The sequence below is a fragment of the Cornus florida genome, unplaced genomic scaffold (genome assembly GCF_030987335.1).
Source record: "Cornus florida cultivar Cherokee Brave unplaced genomic scaffold, ASM3098733v1 CherokeeBrave_3.0.0_Hap2_Chr08, whole genome shotgun sequence".
Lineage (NCBI taxonomy): Eukaryota > Viridiplantae > Streptophyta > Magnoliopsida > Cornales > Cornaceae > Cornus > Cornus florida.
The window spans coordinates 78,723,419-78,740,615 of record NW_026775578.1 but is presented as its reverse complement, the minus strand read 5'-3'; the positions used below and the strand labels follow the sequence as shown (position 1 = coordinate 78,740,615).

The 17,197-nt window shown below is 36.0% G+C and overlaps 1 protein-coding gene across 1 annotated transcript; it reads left to right on the top strand.

Moving 5' to 3' along the window:
• The first annotated feature begins 42 nt into the window (after window positions 1-42).
• Window positions 43-12,243, top strand: LOC132270499 (pentatricopeptide repeat-containing protein At5g01110-like). The gene is made up of 4 exons (XM_059771678.1): window positions 43-572; window positions 7,193-7,465; window positions 7,904-8,526; window positions 9,823-12,243. The coding sequence occupies exons 1-4, from the start codon at window positions 43-45 to the stop codon at window positions 11,661-11,663; spliced, it is 3,267 nt and encodes a 1,088-aa protein (XP_059627661.1). The 3' UTR covers window positions 11,664-12,243.
• Window positions 12,244-17,197: the final 4,954 nt, after the last annotated feature.

Below are 17,197 nucleotides of genomic sequence, written 5' to 3'. Positions count from 1 at the left end.
TGTGCAGGAAAACCTCTAGTTGCACAACAACTTTTAAATAAGATGCGATCATGTGGCCAACATCCTAATTTTATAACATACCGTATTTTGCTAGATGGATTGTGTAAGAACCAATGTCTGTCTGAGGCAATGACCTTGTTTCAAGACATGGAAGAAAGTGGATTGCATCCTGATATTGTGGTTTACAGCATCCTCATTGATGGTTTGTGCAAAGCTGGATGCATTAAAGATGCAAGGGAACTCTTTTATAGTCTTCCTTCCAAAAGGTTGCAACCTGATGTTCACACATATAGTATTATGATCAATGGACTTTGTAAGGAAGGGCTGTTAACTGAAGCAAACATGCTGCTCAATAAAATGGAAGAGAGTGGTTGCTCACCAAACAGTTGCACTTACAACATAATTGTGCAGGGATTTCTTCGAAACAATGAGACGTTAAGGACAATGCAACTTCTTCAAGAAATGGTTGAGAAGGGGTTCTCTGCCGATTTATCTACTGTGAGCCTTTTATTGGATTTATCAAATAATAGTGGATTAGATCAGTCAGTTTTGGAGATGTTCAATAAGTTTATGTGATCTTTATTGGGTTTGAAAGTTTCATATTTTGTCCGCCTTGTAGCGTCCTGTACGCATGGCCTATTGATGCTTGCATCAGTGTCCTCTTCATCATAGTCCTACACAGGATTTGCAAGCAATGTAAATCTGAGATTGGGGTGACTCCCTGAAAGATTTGGATATTAATTGTTTTTATGATGTGATATGTTATACGGGAAAGCATACTCAAGGATTGGCACTCAACTAATGTATTTGCTTTCACTCTGTCACCTTGGAATGTTGTTCTAGATAAATCTTGCAATACAAAAGGTTGAGTAGTTCTATTAATCGTGCCTCGTCGTACTCCTTTTCAAACTTATGCTGCTTTTCCACATACAAGGACACACAAAAATGATTAAACTATACATTAATTCATGATATTTAGCATCAGATTGAAACTTAGAATTAAAATAAATAAATAAATAAACACAACCAGATACTTATATTACCTTTCATATTTTTCGTCAGGAAACTTAGAATCAAATTTTTTTAATTATTATTTTAGGCTTTGCTTCTAAAAAAAATTCTTGATTTTCGTAAATTAAGAAAAACTGAGGTAAAGACGTCAATATTATTTTATATGGAGTATATATATATATATATATAATATAATATAACAATTATAAAATTCAAAAGACAAAGAAGAAGAAAATTATTCAAATATGAATGTTAAAAAAAAGAATTTTAAGAGTAAAAGTATAAAAAGAAAAAGGAAAGAAAAATTTTAAGAGTAAAATGAAAAAGTTAAAAAGTTTCAATTGAGGAAGGAAATTTTGATTTTTTCTATTAAGAAAATTTAAGGAATTTGAAAATTAAAAGAAAAAATAAAAAGATAATTTTAAGAATCACAAAATTCAGGGGGCACTGTATATTTTTTCATATATATGGAAAAAAATTTTAAAAAATTATCACAAATATTAGAGAGTGCGGGCCAACTCAGGAGGGGCACGTGCCCCCCTAGGCCTTCATTGGCTTCGTCTCTGCTTGTTACATTTACTTTTCCATCCGAATCTGATGTGTGACGTGTAACCGCTATCAACTCAAATTGTGAATGTAGTGTAGTTGGAGGTCAATGATAGAAATGAGTTGAGAAGTTCAGCTCATTTACCTTGGACAAAAAGCCTTTCATAGAGCGCCCAGTTTTGATTTGAATTTGAGATGCGGTATATGGCTATTAAATTTGAGATGTGGTATATGGCTATCGAAAGACAGAGATATGATACCTTTGCGAGTACATTGTGCACTTTCCATTTCTGCATATTTTATTGGTCATGTAAGGTGACTGCTTTGTCAATTTCTCTCTTTTTGGATATACGGCTACTTTAGAAATATAAAGATGCAGAATGGAAATTAACCAATAATGAGGCATATAATTTTGCTTGGATACATAGTTATAGGCTTTAAATTATTGTCCTTTGAGCATGTTAACATCAATAATATTAGTATTAATGCTCTTGTTTTCTTCGTGTTTATAAATTGATCAGGGTGTTCTCCGTGTCGCAAAGGATCCGAATGTTGGCCTACTTGGGGGGTAACAGGAGTGCATCTAGTCATCACCTTTGTTAACATTGCCTTAATAAATTTTGTAACTTAGATGTTATAGCTAGTTAGCATGACATGTTGCAAAATGAAACTTGTATGGCATGAGAACATGAGTGGTTTGTGCTTTGTTTTGTAGTTTGTGGATGGTACCCTCTATTCACTTTAAGTAGAAAATTCATCAATGGTAGCAACATACACTTTTCCTGGTCTCTACACATTCCCTTCTCTAATTTGATTAGATGTTGTGATGGAAATGAAAGTGTAAATGGACTTATTATTATTATTATTTTCCTGGGCAAATTAGGGGGAGGGGGACTCAAACACGGACACATTCGTTCGGAAACTAAGCGCTCTACCAATTAGGTCATTGGATAATGCCCATGAATGTGGATTTATTTGATTGGTTCTCCTACTCAACCAAAACTGCTTCCTGCAATCAGAAGTTCTTCACACCTACTCTGTTTAGCAGCTAAGGACATCATAATCCTGTTTCACTGCATCCCAACTAAACAGCCAACACAAGTTCAACATTTGATCTTGACTTGGCTGGCGCGGCGGACACAATGGACTCGAATGTTAGTTATCTCCTCACTTTAAAAAAGGAAAAAGACTTGGACATGATTTTTTCATGTCATAACTTGGATGGAGATAGAGTTGCAAATGAAAGTTTAAGAGAAAAACTAGGTGTGGCATTCATTAACGAAAAAATAAGAGACTCGGAGATACTATGTGAGGTGAGAAAGGAAATTTAATTATTAAAAGGTAAGAGAAATGAATGTGGACTCCATTGGAATAAGACAAGGATGTTGATAACGAACAACTTTGGTAGGATGTTAACTTGTGTTGTTGGGTATTTGGTACCCTTCAAGCCAAATACATTAATGGATCGGATATCTAAATTTTATAGTTTGCATGTTTATATACATATATGATAAATGCTTGTACTGATTGACTCTAGAGTTAAGTCACACTCTCTTGATAAATACTAAGGGTTAGTTTGGTGTGGTTGAATGAAATAAAGTGGGAATGGAATGAATCAGAGAATGGAATAAGACCATTCTCATTCCCATGTTTGCTTGCGACATCATATTTTTGTAAAACATATATAAATATGTATATATATATGTAGCCGACATTTCATTAAATGTTTTTTTATTCATTTATTTATTTTTATTATTTTTAAAGTGAAAATAGAATGGTCATTCTTTTAGTTTGAAAGTGAAATAAATTAGTAGGAATCACCCTTCTCAGAGAATGGGATTCCAACTTTAAAGTAAGTTACCAAACTAAAGAATAAAAACAAAAGCATTCCATTCCCACTTCATTTGATTCCATTTACTCACGCCAAATATGGCCTAAATAATTTACCTGCATTTATAATGGTTCATTTGACACGCGGTGAACCAGTTTAATTCAAATTAGTTTCTGAAATTACAATTTTCAATTGGTGCAAATAAGAACTTTTGAAGAAATTAAATCACAAATTAACTAATGTACCCTTGTAATAAAATAAAGAGTAAAATACAATAACATCCAATGAGATTTGTTAAAAAGACACACCTTGAAACAAAGACACCCTGTTTGATACAGTTACCAAGAACACTCCAATGATAATGAATTGATATTTTTATCCTTTGATTTTTATATTGCCTAATTTAAATGTTGAAATGAACCCAAATTCTTCCTTCTCCCACCTTCTTCCTATTCTCATCTTGTGTTTCATAACTATTCTTTTGTATTACAGGGAGATAGGAACAAACTGTGCAATTGTTTCTTAATGTGTTTGGCATGATTTTTTTAAATAATATAATAATTTTTGCAGCTTTTATCTTATAGCTATATGTTGTTTGATTTTATGAATTTGCCTGTTTAATTAAGGAAAAAAAAAAAAAAAGAATCAGATCACCATCACTGTTTATCTTGATACATCCTTCTTGTTGTATTTCTGGATTCCAAAAGAGGAGCCGTAACTGACATCCTTAGTGCAATCCGAGGGGAAAAGTTGATTAACATCCATAACACACCCACAAAAGGTTATGAAAGGATTTTAATGAAAATATATGTTCCCTATAATGATTGCTGCAGTTCTTTCCTCAGCCCCTTCCACAATTCCTCACCGCCGTCGTCTGACGCGCGCCAAAAGGCCACCAACCTCACTGCCGTCATATGACTCGCGTCTCAAGAGCCCACGCCACTGCGCGTAGATCTAATGCACTTTTCACGCGCGCGCACGCCTCACCTTCTTCAGCTACTCCAGGTCTTCTTCACACACTCTGCGTCGCTGCCCTCTGCCGCCGCCGAGCAGAGCATCTCCACCGTGGGTGGGTTCATCACCGCAAAGCATATCACCTCCACGGCTCACCGTGGGTGGGTTCATCACCACCTAGCAGAGCCTTGCTCGCTGCTGCAGCCCTTTTATTGTCGATCTCCATCATGCTTGACACCCTTCGCCGGACACTTTCACGGTCGTGTCGCCACCACCGTGCTCATCCTTCGCCGGACATATATATTTATTTATTTGCACAGATGGGTTTCTGTATATATCGATGTATAGAGAAAGGAAGAAGAAGGGCTATTAGGTCATTTAATTATTTTTTGATATTTTATTATTAAAATTAATCAAATAAAGTAGGACAAATTAGACTTGATACGTTTTAAAGCTATGTTTGGCTGTCAAATATAATATGAAGGTGTTTTTGTCCTAAAATAGACTAAGTTTTATCGGTGACCTTTTAACAAATCTTAAAGAGTGTTGTTATACTTTATTCAAAAATTAATTTACAATGATAAAATTAACACATTTGCTTTATGTCTTTTCGTTAGGGGTGAACAAATAATTGTCAATCCGGTCTGAACCAATCCAATCCGTGTGGTTCGATTTGATTTTCAGATCTCATGGTTCGGATATAATTTGAAAAATCTGCAATCCAGTGTCCGCGGTTCGGTTAACGGATTGGACCATGAAAAATCCGATCCGAACTGTTAACCGATCCGAACCGAACAGTTAACAAACCGAATTGTTAGGAAAACCGAACCGTTAACCGTTACTAAATAATATATTAATATTATATATATATATATATATATATATATATATATATATATACAATATATGAATATAATGATATATCGTATTTTTTTTTCTTCTTTACTCATTATTTTTTAATGTTAACCTAACCCTAATTCAGCGTTTCAGCCTCGTCTCTTCATTACGACATTTCAAGTTGTGCCTCCCTCATTAACTCAGCCAGTCAGCCTCTTCTTTTCTTCCAATCTCTCGCTTCTCCCAATCTCTCGCCTCTGTGACTGTGAGTCTGTGTCTCTGTGACACTCTTCGCCTTTCCCAAATTCCCAATCTCTCCCCTCCCAATCTCTTGTATCTCAATCCTACACCTTTCAAGTTTCAACCATCGTTCACCTGATTCGAAGCAATGGCGACCTCGGTGTATCGAAGAAACGGCGACCTCTTCGACCGGATCTACCACTTTTCCGGGGAGTTCACAAGATATTTGAATGAATCTACTTATTCTCCTCTTCTCTGAATAGTTTTTACATAGATCTACTTAATTTTATGATTTTATCTACATGTATATGTATAAATGCATATTTCTAATTTTTTATGCTGGATCTTTCTTCCTCCTTTCTCAGTTTTTTGTTTATATGGAGTGTTTGGTTACTGAGAAAATGTTTTAAAAAGGGAAAATTTAAGTTTCATTCTTTAACTTGTATGTGCAATCAAACGAGAGGTTAAAGTTGCTTTGATGCGTTCTTTCTGTTCGTCTTCTCTAATATTCTGCATCTGTTCTTGGGAATTAAATTTTTAAAAATTATAGATAAAATTGTAGATGAAAGTGTCTCTGTTCTTGGGAACAAAACAAGTGCATATGGAACCCACCAATAGTAATACGTACTATGTAGTGTGTGGTACCTACTACTTAGCGTGTTATGGTTATAACATCTGGTGGTATGGTTTATACAGTGTCTCTCATTATAGATAAATTTTTACCTAACCACAATTTCTTCTTGTATGCTCGTTGAGCTTTTTCTTCCTTTTGTTTATATGTAAATGAAATCTTTTAATTATCTCACTAATTTATATATTTGTTCACATTTATTTATATATTTATTTTTGCTTAGGTAAATGGTTTAGTTGACACTGATATTATTTCAATTTTTTTTCAAGGTATTGTATGTGAACTGGGTTGCAAATTTAATTTGTTCCTATTCTGCTTTGTTTTTTCTTCTGTTTCATCAGATGATTGATTTTCAAAAGTGGGTTGCAATAACATTGTTTTTTCTTCTGTTTCATTAGTAGATTATAATTACTTTATGGCAATCTTCCATTAATTTTTTGTAACAATTTCTTTTTCTGGCAAATGACAACCGAAGAAGATACTAATGTTTCAAGGCCTGAAGTTACTGCTGCTGGCACCAATGATGATGATTTAAATACGCAGGTAAGTCCTACCAAAAAACGTTTCATATCTGATGTTTGGGACCATTTCACAAAAGAGAAAGGCCCTAACTGTACTAAGTCAAAATGTAATGTAAAATGCAACTATTGTAGTGCATCTTATTCATGGTCTAGTGGAAATGGGACAAGTACATTGAGGAACCACATAAGTAGATGCCAACAATATCCATTTAATGTTGACAAGAAACAAAAACTCATTTCGTTTCAGTCAACTACTGAAGGAGAGGGTGTTATGGTTTTTTGGAAATTTGATCAGGAGTTGTGTAGACAAGCACTTACTAAAATGATTATCATTGATGAATTACCTTTCAAGTTTGTTGAGCGTGAAGGTTATCGTTATTTTCTTAGTGTCTTGCAGCCAAAATTCAAATTGTTGTCACGTTTTACTGTGGTTAGGGACCATTTGAAATTGTATGCTATAGAAAAGAAGAGGTTGAAAACCTTAGTGAATCAACTCAATCAAAGAATTTGTTTCACCACTGATATATGGACGTCAATTCAAAATCTTTCTTATATGTGTCTCACGGCTCATTTCATTGATAAGAATTGAACCTTACACAAAAGAATTCTGAATTTTTGTAGTCACAAGGGTAAGGAAATTGGTCGTGTAGTTGAGACTTGTTTGCTTGATTGGGGTGTAGACAAATTGTGTACACTCACGATTGATAATGCTAGTTCAAATGATCTTGCGGTTGCATATTTGAAAGAAAAAAAGCTTGCTAGGAATGTTGGCTCTTTCCTTTTAGGTGGTGAATGCTTTCATATGAGGTGTTGTGCACATATATGGAATTTGATTATGATAGATGGTTTGAGTGATGTAAATGGTTCAATAGTTCGAATTCATGAGGCTGTGAAGTATGTTAGGAGTTCTCCACAATGGGGAGAGCATTTTCAAGCATGTGTGAAGAGGGAGAATATAACATTTAAGTCACATTTGTGCCTAGATGTTTCAACTAGATAGAATTCCACATACCTTATGTTAGAGGTGGCTGTACAGTTTCAAAAAGCTTTTGAAAGGTTAGAAGATGATGATGTTCAATTCCTACCGGAAGTTAGTAATAAAGCTCCTTCTAGTACTGATTGGGAATATGCTCGAGTTTTGATTGTTTTTTTAAAAAAATTTTATGACGCTACTAACAAGCTTTCTGGATCTTTGTATGTTACTTCCAATAGATATTTTCATGAAGTGTTGGGAATTGAAAAGTCGTTAAATACGTGATCAAAGAGTCCCGATATTTGGTTAAGTAATATGGCATCAAAAATGAAAATTAAATTTGACAAATTTTGGGGAAGCATTGAAAAAGTGAACATGTTGGTGGTGCTTACGGTTGTGTCGGATCCTCGTTATAAATTGGAATTTGTGGAATTTTGCTATTCCCAACTTTATTCTCTTGAAATGGTTGAAAACCTTATGAAGAAGGTAATGGATACATTCAACAACATTTTTAGTGAATATGCAAAGTTTCATGCATTTACTTCAAGCTCTAGTGGAACAAGTAATATTGCAAATGAGGTGGGAGTTGATGATGGAAATGTAGAAGATGATTTTTCCTCTTTGTACATAAAGCGCAAGATACAAAAAGAAAGTTTTACTCCCAAGTCGAAAGTGGAAAACTATTTGGAGGAAGCTTGTGAAGATGTTGTTCCAGAATTTGACATCTTGAATTGGTGGAAGGTGAACGGAAGTATGTATAAAATACTTTTTGAAATTGCAAGAGATATTCTAGCTGTTCCAGTCTCTACTGTTGCTTCGGAGTCTGCTTTTAGCACTGGAGGTCGTGTGCTTGATCAATTCCGTAGTTCTTTAACTCCAAAGCTTGTGGAATGTTTAATTTGTACACAAGATTGGTTACGAGCTTCACCAATACCAATTGATGTTGAAGAAAAGTTGGACGAACTTGAACAATACGACTCTGGTAAGTGTTAACAATTTGTTACATTTTTATTCAATTTATAAATAAATATCATATGGTGGATTTTTAATTAAATTATGTTATTTTGTAGATGTGACTACAGTTTCAAATTCAGATTGAGAGCTAGCCTTGCTTGCTGCCATTTTCAGACTTGATATGCTACCATTTTCAGACTTGTTTTGCTGCTAGTCAAGACTGTTTTTTTTATTTTTTTTTTTATTTTTTTTTTATTTTTTTTATGCTAATGAGCTTCTGGGCTACTATTTAAGTATTTTGTTTTGTTCTATTTGGATAATTTATATTTCGTATTTTAATATTATTTTCACTTTCGGATGATTTACAATTTTTTTTTTTTTTTTTGTTATTAGGTAATTTAAGTTTGTGGTGGTATTTATAATTTTATATGTGTCAAATATATTTTGAAATTTTAGTGCTGTTACATAAATCTATTTATGTTATAATTGTTATAATTGAATGGACCATTATAATTGTTATAATTGAATGGGCTGTTATAAATCTTGTTGCAGATTGAATAAATAAATTTTTATAATGGGCTATAATTGAATGGGCTGTTTGAAATGCCCAATCAGCCCAATCCGGGGAACTGATCCGATCTGGGCCATAATTGAATGGGCTGTTTGAAAAGGCCCAATCAGTCCAATCCGGGGAACCGATCCGATCCGATCCATTAACTCACGAATCGGTTTGGTTCGGATTGAATACTCCCACGGATCGATTCGGTTTCAGTTTTAACCAATCCGTGGGGACCGGTTCGGCTTGGGATTTATCCCCAAACCGAACCGAACCGAACCGTGAACGGGCCTACTTTTCGTGATCGTGATAAGAACGTCCTGGGAAATAACTAGTACAATGACATACATGGCAGTCGGCAGTTATCAACGGCAGTTTCTATGCTGATATCTAGGAGTAACCGTTCTAGTTGGGGTTTGGGTTTAGGTTTAATGTTTCGGGTTCACTCTTGTGTTCGTGGCCTTGGGCCTTGCTGTTATTGCATAATATTTGGGCCTTGTTGTAGTTGAATAATCTTTGGGCCGCCTGTTGTTGGGCTGGTTGGACTCAAGTTCATGTACATTTTTATACATATATAATGTTGCTTAAAACATTCGCCTTGCTCGTATTGCAAATGAAATCTTAGGCGCTGAAACCTGTCCGAAGAATAAAATTAGCCAACAACCTTCAAGTGACTTGTTTTTATATATACACAGACATATATGTGTATATGTGTGTGTGACTGTGCGTATATATATAAGAAAGAGAAAGAGATGGCTGAAAGATGATTAAAAGAAGTGTTATTGCCTCTTCAAAGTGTAGATATGGTGGTGCTCTCTTCTCTTCATAAAGGTATCCGTAAGTCTGCAACTTCTCTTAAGCATTGTGTTAATTTCTTAATTGATTATCCATTTGCTTGCAACAATTTAAGGGCTTCGTTTCATTCCCAAACTGGTAGTCAAACCCGATTTATGCAGACTGTCAGAAATCAATACAGATTTGAGTTCACAAACCTTAGTGATGCACTGGCAATGTTTGATGAAATGTCTCAAATGCAACCTCTTCCTTCAATTGTGCATTTTACTAAATTGTTGGGGGCCATTGTGAGAATGAAACATTACACCACTGCTATTTCTTTGCTTAAGCAATTGGAGTCCTCTGGAATAGCTGAGCCAGACGCTTATACTCTAGCCATCTTGCTCAATTGTTACTGCCACTTGAATCGGGTCGATTTGGGTTTCTCTGTTCTGGGGAGAACTATGAAGCTTGGTTATGAAGTGAACAGTGTGATGGTCAACACTTTGATGAGGGGGCTCTGTACGGGGGATAAACTAGGTCAGGCAGTAAAGTTGTTTAATGACATGGGGGCAAAAGGATTTCGACCTAATACAGTTACTTGTGCAACGATTATAAATGGGTTGTGCAAAACAGGGAACACCACCGCAGCTATTGAGCTGGTTAAGAATATGGAAGAGAGAAATTGGGAAACCGATGTCATTGTCTATAACATGATCATTGACAGTCTTTGTAAGGACAGGTTGGTAGCTGAGGCCTTTGACTTCTTTTCGAAAATGATCCATAAAGGCATTTCGCCAAATGTTATTACTTACAACTCGTTAATCCATGGCCTATGCAATTCAAACCAGTGGAAAGAGGCTACCAAATTGTTGAATGAAATGGTGAATAAAAAAATCAAACCGAATGTAGTAACCTTCAATATATTGGTGGATGCAATTTGTAAGGAAGGGAAGGTTGCAGAAGCAGTTGAAATAGTTGAAGGGATGATTCAAAGAGGTGAGGAACCTAATATAGTCACTTACAATTCATTGATGGACGGATATTGTTTGCAAAGCAAAATTCATGAGGCAAAGAAGATATTTGATTTGATGGTTGGTAGGGGTTGTGCTCCTGATATTCAAAGCTATAACATCTTGATTAATGGATATTGTAAGAAGCAAAGAATGGATGACGTTCTAAGACTTTTTCATGAAATTTCCCGGATGGGATTGGTTCCTAATACTGTTACTTACAACACTCTTATAGATGGTTTTTGCCGTGCAGGAAAACCTTTAGTTGCGCAACAACTTCTAAATGAGATGCAAACCCGTGACCAACATCCTAATTTTATAACATACGGTACTTTGTTAGATGGATTGTGTAAGAACCAATGTCTGGCTGAGGCAATGACCTTGTTTCAAGACATGGAAGAAAGTGGACTGCATCCTAATATTGTGGTTTACAACATCCTCATTAATGGTATGTGCAGAGCTGGGAACATTAAATCTGCAAGGGAACTCTTTTATAGTCTTCCTTCCAAAAGGTTGCAACCTAATATTCGCACATATAGTATTATGATCAATGGACTTTGTAAGGAAGGGTTGTTAACCGAAGCAAACATGTTGTTTAAGAAAATGGAAGAGAGTGGATGCTCACCAGATGGTTGCAGTTACAATATAATTGTGCAGGGATTTCTTCGAAACAATGAGACATCAATGGCAATGCAACTTCTTGAAGAAATGGTTGAGAAGGGGTTCTCTGCTGATTCAGGTACTGTGAGCCTTTTGTTGGACTTATCAAATAATAGTGGATTGGATCAGTCACTTTTGGAGATGCTCAATAAGTTTCCGTGATCTCTATTGGGTTCTCTTATATTTGTTGGCCAATAGGTGGAAGATTCATATTTGTTGGCCTTGCAGTGTGCTATATGTATGTCTTATTTATGTTTGCGTCAGTGTGTCCATGAGAAGTACAAAGGAGAGAACCTAAGTTGGGTGATGTTGGGGAACTTAAGAAGAATGCCGGAGGGATTTGTATGGGAATGGTGTTTCAATGATCCCAAAGAGATTCGAGTTTCCAAGCTCTGAAATTTACGAAACAGTGTGTGCTTAACATCTCTGCCTTTGTCTGTCATGATGTTTCAAGAATGGCACCACATCAACTTCATTTTCCTTTCTTGTTTACACTTTGTACAGTGAGTGTATGCTGTCCCTACTTTTCCTCTTAATTGCTTAATGTTAATGATCTGGGTTGTGAGTTTCTGGAAGAGATGATGCCTCCTTTGGTCTGTAAGGTCATTATTGACAAAATTTTATGCCAAAACAATTGACTACCTTATATGGACTCTAGGATAGAATATTGATATTAATTAGAGGTTTGAACACACACACACACGCACACAAAATTATATGGGTAAATTCTCTGTTTTGGAATATAAAGTACATGGATTATAATAAAAACGAAATTGCAAAAGCAGTTATTCAAAGCACTGAACTTTGGAGTTAAAGAGTTCATTTTTTTGTTGATGGGGATGGATTTTTGCTGAAGGTGAAAGAAGCTACAAGAACAATGTTGTGGTAAGAAAACATGGTGTTTCAACATTTTTGAATCTTGCTTATATATGTAGTGAGAATTCCAGAAAATCATGAAATGAAAAAAACTATTAAGTTTTATGTTAGAAATTTTGATTCTTATAGAAGAAAATAAAATTTTATTAGCGAGCTTCAACTTACCGTGAGAAAATATCAAATCCTCACAACAATGACAATGTTGAACACATATCATTAACTTTATTTTAATATTTTTAAAATTTTGATATATTTTTAATATACCAACTAGGAAAAAAAATATATATATATATATTTGAAGTGTTTGGGAAGCAGCATAAAGAAATAAAAGAAATACAATAATGTTGCAACGGTGCTTTCCTAGTTAGCAAGAAGGATGGATATGAATGTGGGCCTTGTTATGGTGCAAAGCGTGCTCAATCAAGTAATTGTTTTTTCTTTTTTTTTCTTTTTCTTTCTTTCTTTCTTTTTCTTTTTCTTTTTCTTTTTTTTTTTTTTCTTTTTCTTTTTCTTTTTCTTTTGAGTGCATAGGTCTTTAAAGAATTTTGTGTATGTTGGGATTTGCCTAATAGCATCTTAAAAAGGAAGATTTATTTTGACTTGCTTGAAAACTTCCATCATATCATGAATTTTTTCCTATTGTCTTCCAAAGATGAATTCTCTCTCAATGCATACGGGAATGGAGCCTTTGGCTTGTAACATTTTCCTACTTGAGGAGATGATGAAGAAGATGCATGGAGGATTCTTAGTGGAACCACTTTCATCCAAGGAAGTAGGAGTAGGATTGGAAATGGGACGGGTGCTAACACTTGGTTACACTAGTTCACTATCTTCACTTGGCCTTTCTACCCTATTATCAATTTTTCTACCACTTCTCAAGGTGGTGATAGCTTGCACTTGCTCATGTGAAGGGCATCCTGATGTAGGATTTGCTTCAACCATGAAATGGGCCTTTGGGTTTCTCTTAGGTTGGCTAGGTAACTGTAATACCCCTAATTTAAAAGGATAGTCTCGGCATTTATTTATTATTTTTGTTGTATTTTTGCATGATTATTTGGTTTAATTATTTTATTTAATTGTTTACCTGTGTGACGTGTATTTAATTGGTATCTATTTATTTGTTTAAATTGCATTTTATTGCATTTTACTTTATTTAATTGATTATTAAAGGTTTTAATTTAGGAAGTAATTTAGGAAGTATTTTAATTAACTATTTTATTTTCATAATTGAGGGTTTAGTTTCTTTAGCCGACACAGGATTTAATTAAGTTCTATGGGCCGGTTAGGATTTAGTTAGGGCTCTAATTAATTTAGGGTTTTGGTATAACTCTATAAATATATGGGTATACGTCTGCCGAGGGTTTCTAAAACCCTATTCACCATATTCCCGTATACAGTAAAGAGAGAAGTTGAGAGAACAGAGCGTCGTAACGGTCTGTCAAGGAGAATAACAGAGAGGACCAAGGGAGGTGTTTGGTGGATTAGATCAGAACCAAAGGAGGCTAGAAGGTAGTCAGTGGTTGCCGGAAAGCTTAGAACAACGGCGTCAAGGTTCTGTTTATAAAACTGTACAGGCAAGTTCTTTTCTTTCTCCTTCCCTTTGGCTTGTGTTCTGTGCACCTAGACAGTCTCTAGGAGATTAATTGGCCTTAAACTGAACCATACATGTTTGATATATGATTTGCTTGATCGTTTTATCTGTGCAAAATTTATTTACAAAATACTTATAGCGCGTATGTTTTCTTGACTCTGTTTTGGCATAACGTCCATTTTGAATCTTACTGAAATCAACCAAGGTCTGACTGGATACTAGACGTAAATTAAGACTTCAAATTTAAATTGGAGAAAGAACAGAGGGGTTGGGATAAAACTGATCTTGCAATTTAGTTTCAGTACCGTTCTTCAACAACGCTAGTTTAAATGGCCTGATTAAACTCTGTAATTGCTTTCAAAACTATTGTAAACAATCTTGGGGAATGCTTCTAGACTAAATTACGAGTCCTAAGATTAGTTTAGAGACTAACAGAGGGTTAGGAATAAGCCGGAGAAGGAGCACAAGAGCTGAAACGACGCATCGGGAACGAAGGCTCTCAGAGGAAGTGAGAGCCGGCTCCATGGAAGTGGGAGCCGGCTCCCACAACAAAGTGGAGCCGGCTCTAGGGAGTCCTAGAGCCGGCTCTAGGCTGGAAAAGAGCCTGCTCCAAATTCTGGAGCAGGCTCCCTTGGTATTTTTGATTTATTTTACGTTTTTTTTTTTAATTTTCTACATACTATGTTCACTGTTGGAGCATGGAGACTGTTTGAATGAATTTGGAAATTTACAGAGGGATCAAGGAATGAATTTTGAGTGTTATTAAGACCCTAAATTGAGTAAAGTTTAATTCTAAGTTGTCGGGACAAACAGTGTAAAAATTAAGGCACTTAACAAATGGAATTGAATTAATGGTTGAATTAAAATTCAGCAATTTGATGGAACATAATGTGTTTATAAAACTTGTTTTAGAATGCATTCAAGTGCATGATAGGGTCATTTAATTATTAATTTTGATCTATGCATGCTTAGGAGGCTAGTTGCGGAATTATTAAAGTGTTTACTGCAACTATATGGTTAATGCTTGGATTTAAACTGCTGAAATATTTAAACAATCTTCTGAATTGTTTTAGCAATTTATTGGTTAATAATAGGATTATTTAACCTATTCACATACATGATGGAGTCCTTGACATATTAAATTTGGTCTATGCATGCTCTGGATGTTAGTTGTTGATTTGTTAAATCGTCTCCTGCAATTATATGGTTAAATGCTTGGATTTAAATTGCTGAAGCTTTAAATAGTTTTCTACAATTGTTTGGATGATAGTTTTTGGTCTATAAATTATTGAACTGTTATATATGTTGTAATTTACATGGATATGGAGGATAGTATGTACCGGTATGGGACGGTGACATACTAGGGACGGTTTAGCTCAAAACGCATAAACCTAACCTAATGGATTAATGGAATGGATTGAAAGATATCGAATCCTAATTGTGACTAAGTCAGATCAGCTGTAACCAAGTTGGATGACTTCCTGGATTAACGGATGGTAGTTAAGTCATATCAACTGAATAAGTGGAGTGACTAACTAGTTGGTTTATTGTAGGTCAGTTTAATAAATAGTTGAACTGCTTACCCTGGATTTGAACGGACTTTATATATATGTTTATGGTACCACGAGTTGAGCTTGAGTCTCAGACTCGTTGGTTAGGGTGCGTATATGCAGTGGATGCGTAGCTGGTTATAATAGGTTGAGGTGTACCCTGTTAGGTCTAGGTACTCATGCCCACCTTTGGGTGCGTATTCGCATGTTGCCTTCTATTCAGGTTGAGACCCCTATTATAGACTAGTGAATGTCCCTTAGTGTGGATATATTTATATGTATGGACTAGATAGATATTGTGAGGTGTCTACGGTGTATCTGCGTATCGGGTCACTGTATGGATTGCAGTTAGATTAGAACTTGCTCGTGGGTCTGACCCACTCCTTTATTATTCTTTTCAGGTACAGGACGTTTCCAGCCTTAGAGCTTGATCGTGCTTGTCGAGGACAGCCTCACCTTCATCTGATTACGTAGGATTTCTCTCGATATTTCTAGCATTATCTATTTTCAGTTTTCAGTTTCAGTTGAACTTTTGGTTAGGGGTTCATCAGTGGATTCCCAAGTTGTAACCTTGAAGTTTTGGAGGATTGGATTTTCATTTTTTAGTTGTCCATGGAGGATTTTATAATTAATGTTTCTTTCAGTTTTATTCCATCACTTTTGTTTCATTTTGTCATCTGTGTTCGTTTTAAAATACTTTAATTGTTTGATATTCCCTCGGGTTTGGGCCTGGGCCTGATCAACCCGTGTCTCGGATCCGAGGGGAGAGCACTCCAGGTTCAAGTGTCTCTAGGACGTTTCGTAATAAGACTTCCGCATAGCGTTTTGTTTATATAGAGCTTATGTTTAGGATTCGTTGAATTCTTTTACGGTTCGTTTAAACTCGTACTGATGTCTGTCTTTCTATGTTAACAGCATGGTTAACACTGGAAGAGGACAGAACATGAACAGTCGACAGAGGAGAGCGGCACGTAGACAGCAGGAACGTCTACAACGTCGACAAATGGAAGAAGAGCAGCAAATGCCAAGGTTTCAGGAGGAGCAGGAGGAAGTTCAACAGACTCAGGGTCGGGACAGAGATTCAGAGATTCCTCCACACCTCAATGACCTTGTTGCTCTGGCTATAGAGGCTGGGGTTACAGCTGCACTCCGGAACCAGCCACAGGTTCAGTAGGCACCTGTACCAGCACCAGTGGTTCAGACGGATTCTTGGGGAAAGGCAAGGAGCTCTTTCACAAAGGGGAGTCCACCTGTGTTCTCAAGCTCCACCGATGCGAGAGCATCTCACCAGTGGAAACAAGACATTGAGCGTCATCTTCGTTTGGTTCAGTGCACGAAGGTTCAAAAGCAAATGCTTGCTACTTTCAAGCTAGTTGGGGATGCACTACAGTGGTGGGAGTCAGTTACCACCCCAGAGGAGAGGATGGCATTGTCTTATGATGAGTTCAGTGTTCGCTTTGATGAGAAATATTTTCCCTATGCAGTCAGGGCAGCTATGAAGACCGAGTTTCTAAGTCTGCAGCAGGGAAACATGACAGTGGCAGAGTATGAGCAGCAGTTTACACGCTTGTCTCTCTTTGCACCGGAGGAGGTGGATACAGAGGAGAAGAAGCGTAACAGTTTCGTCAAGGGACTGATGTGGTCTATCAAGAGAGCTATTACAGGTAGTCCAGCCTATA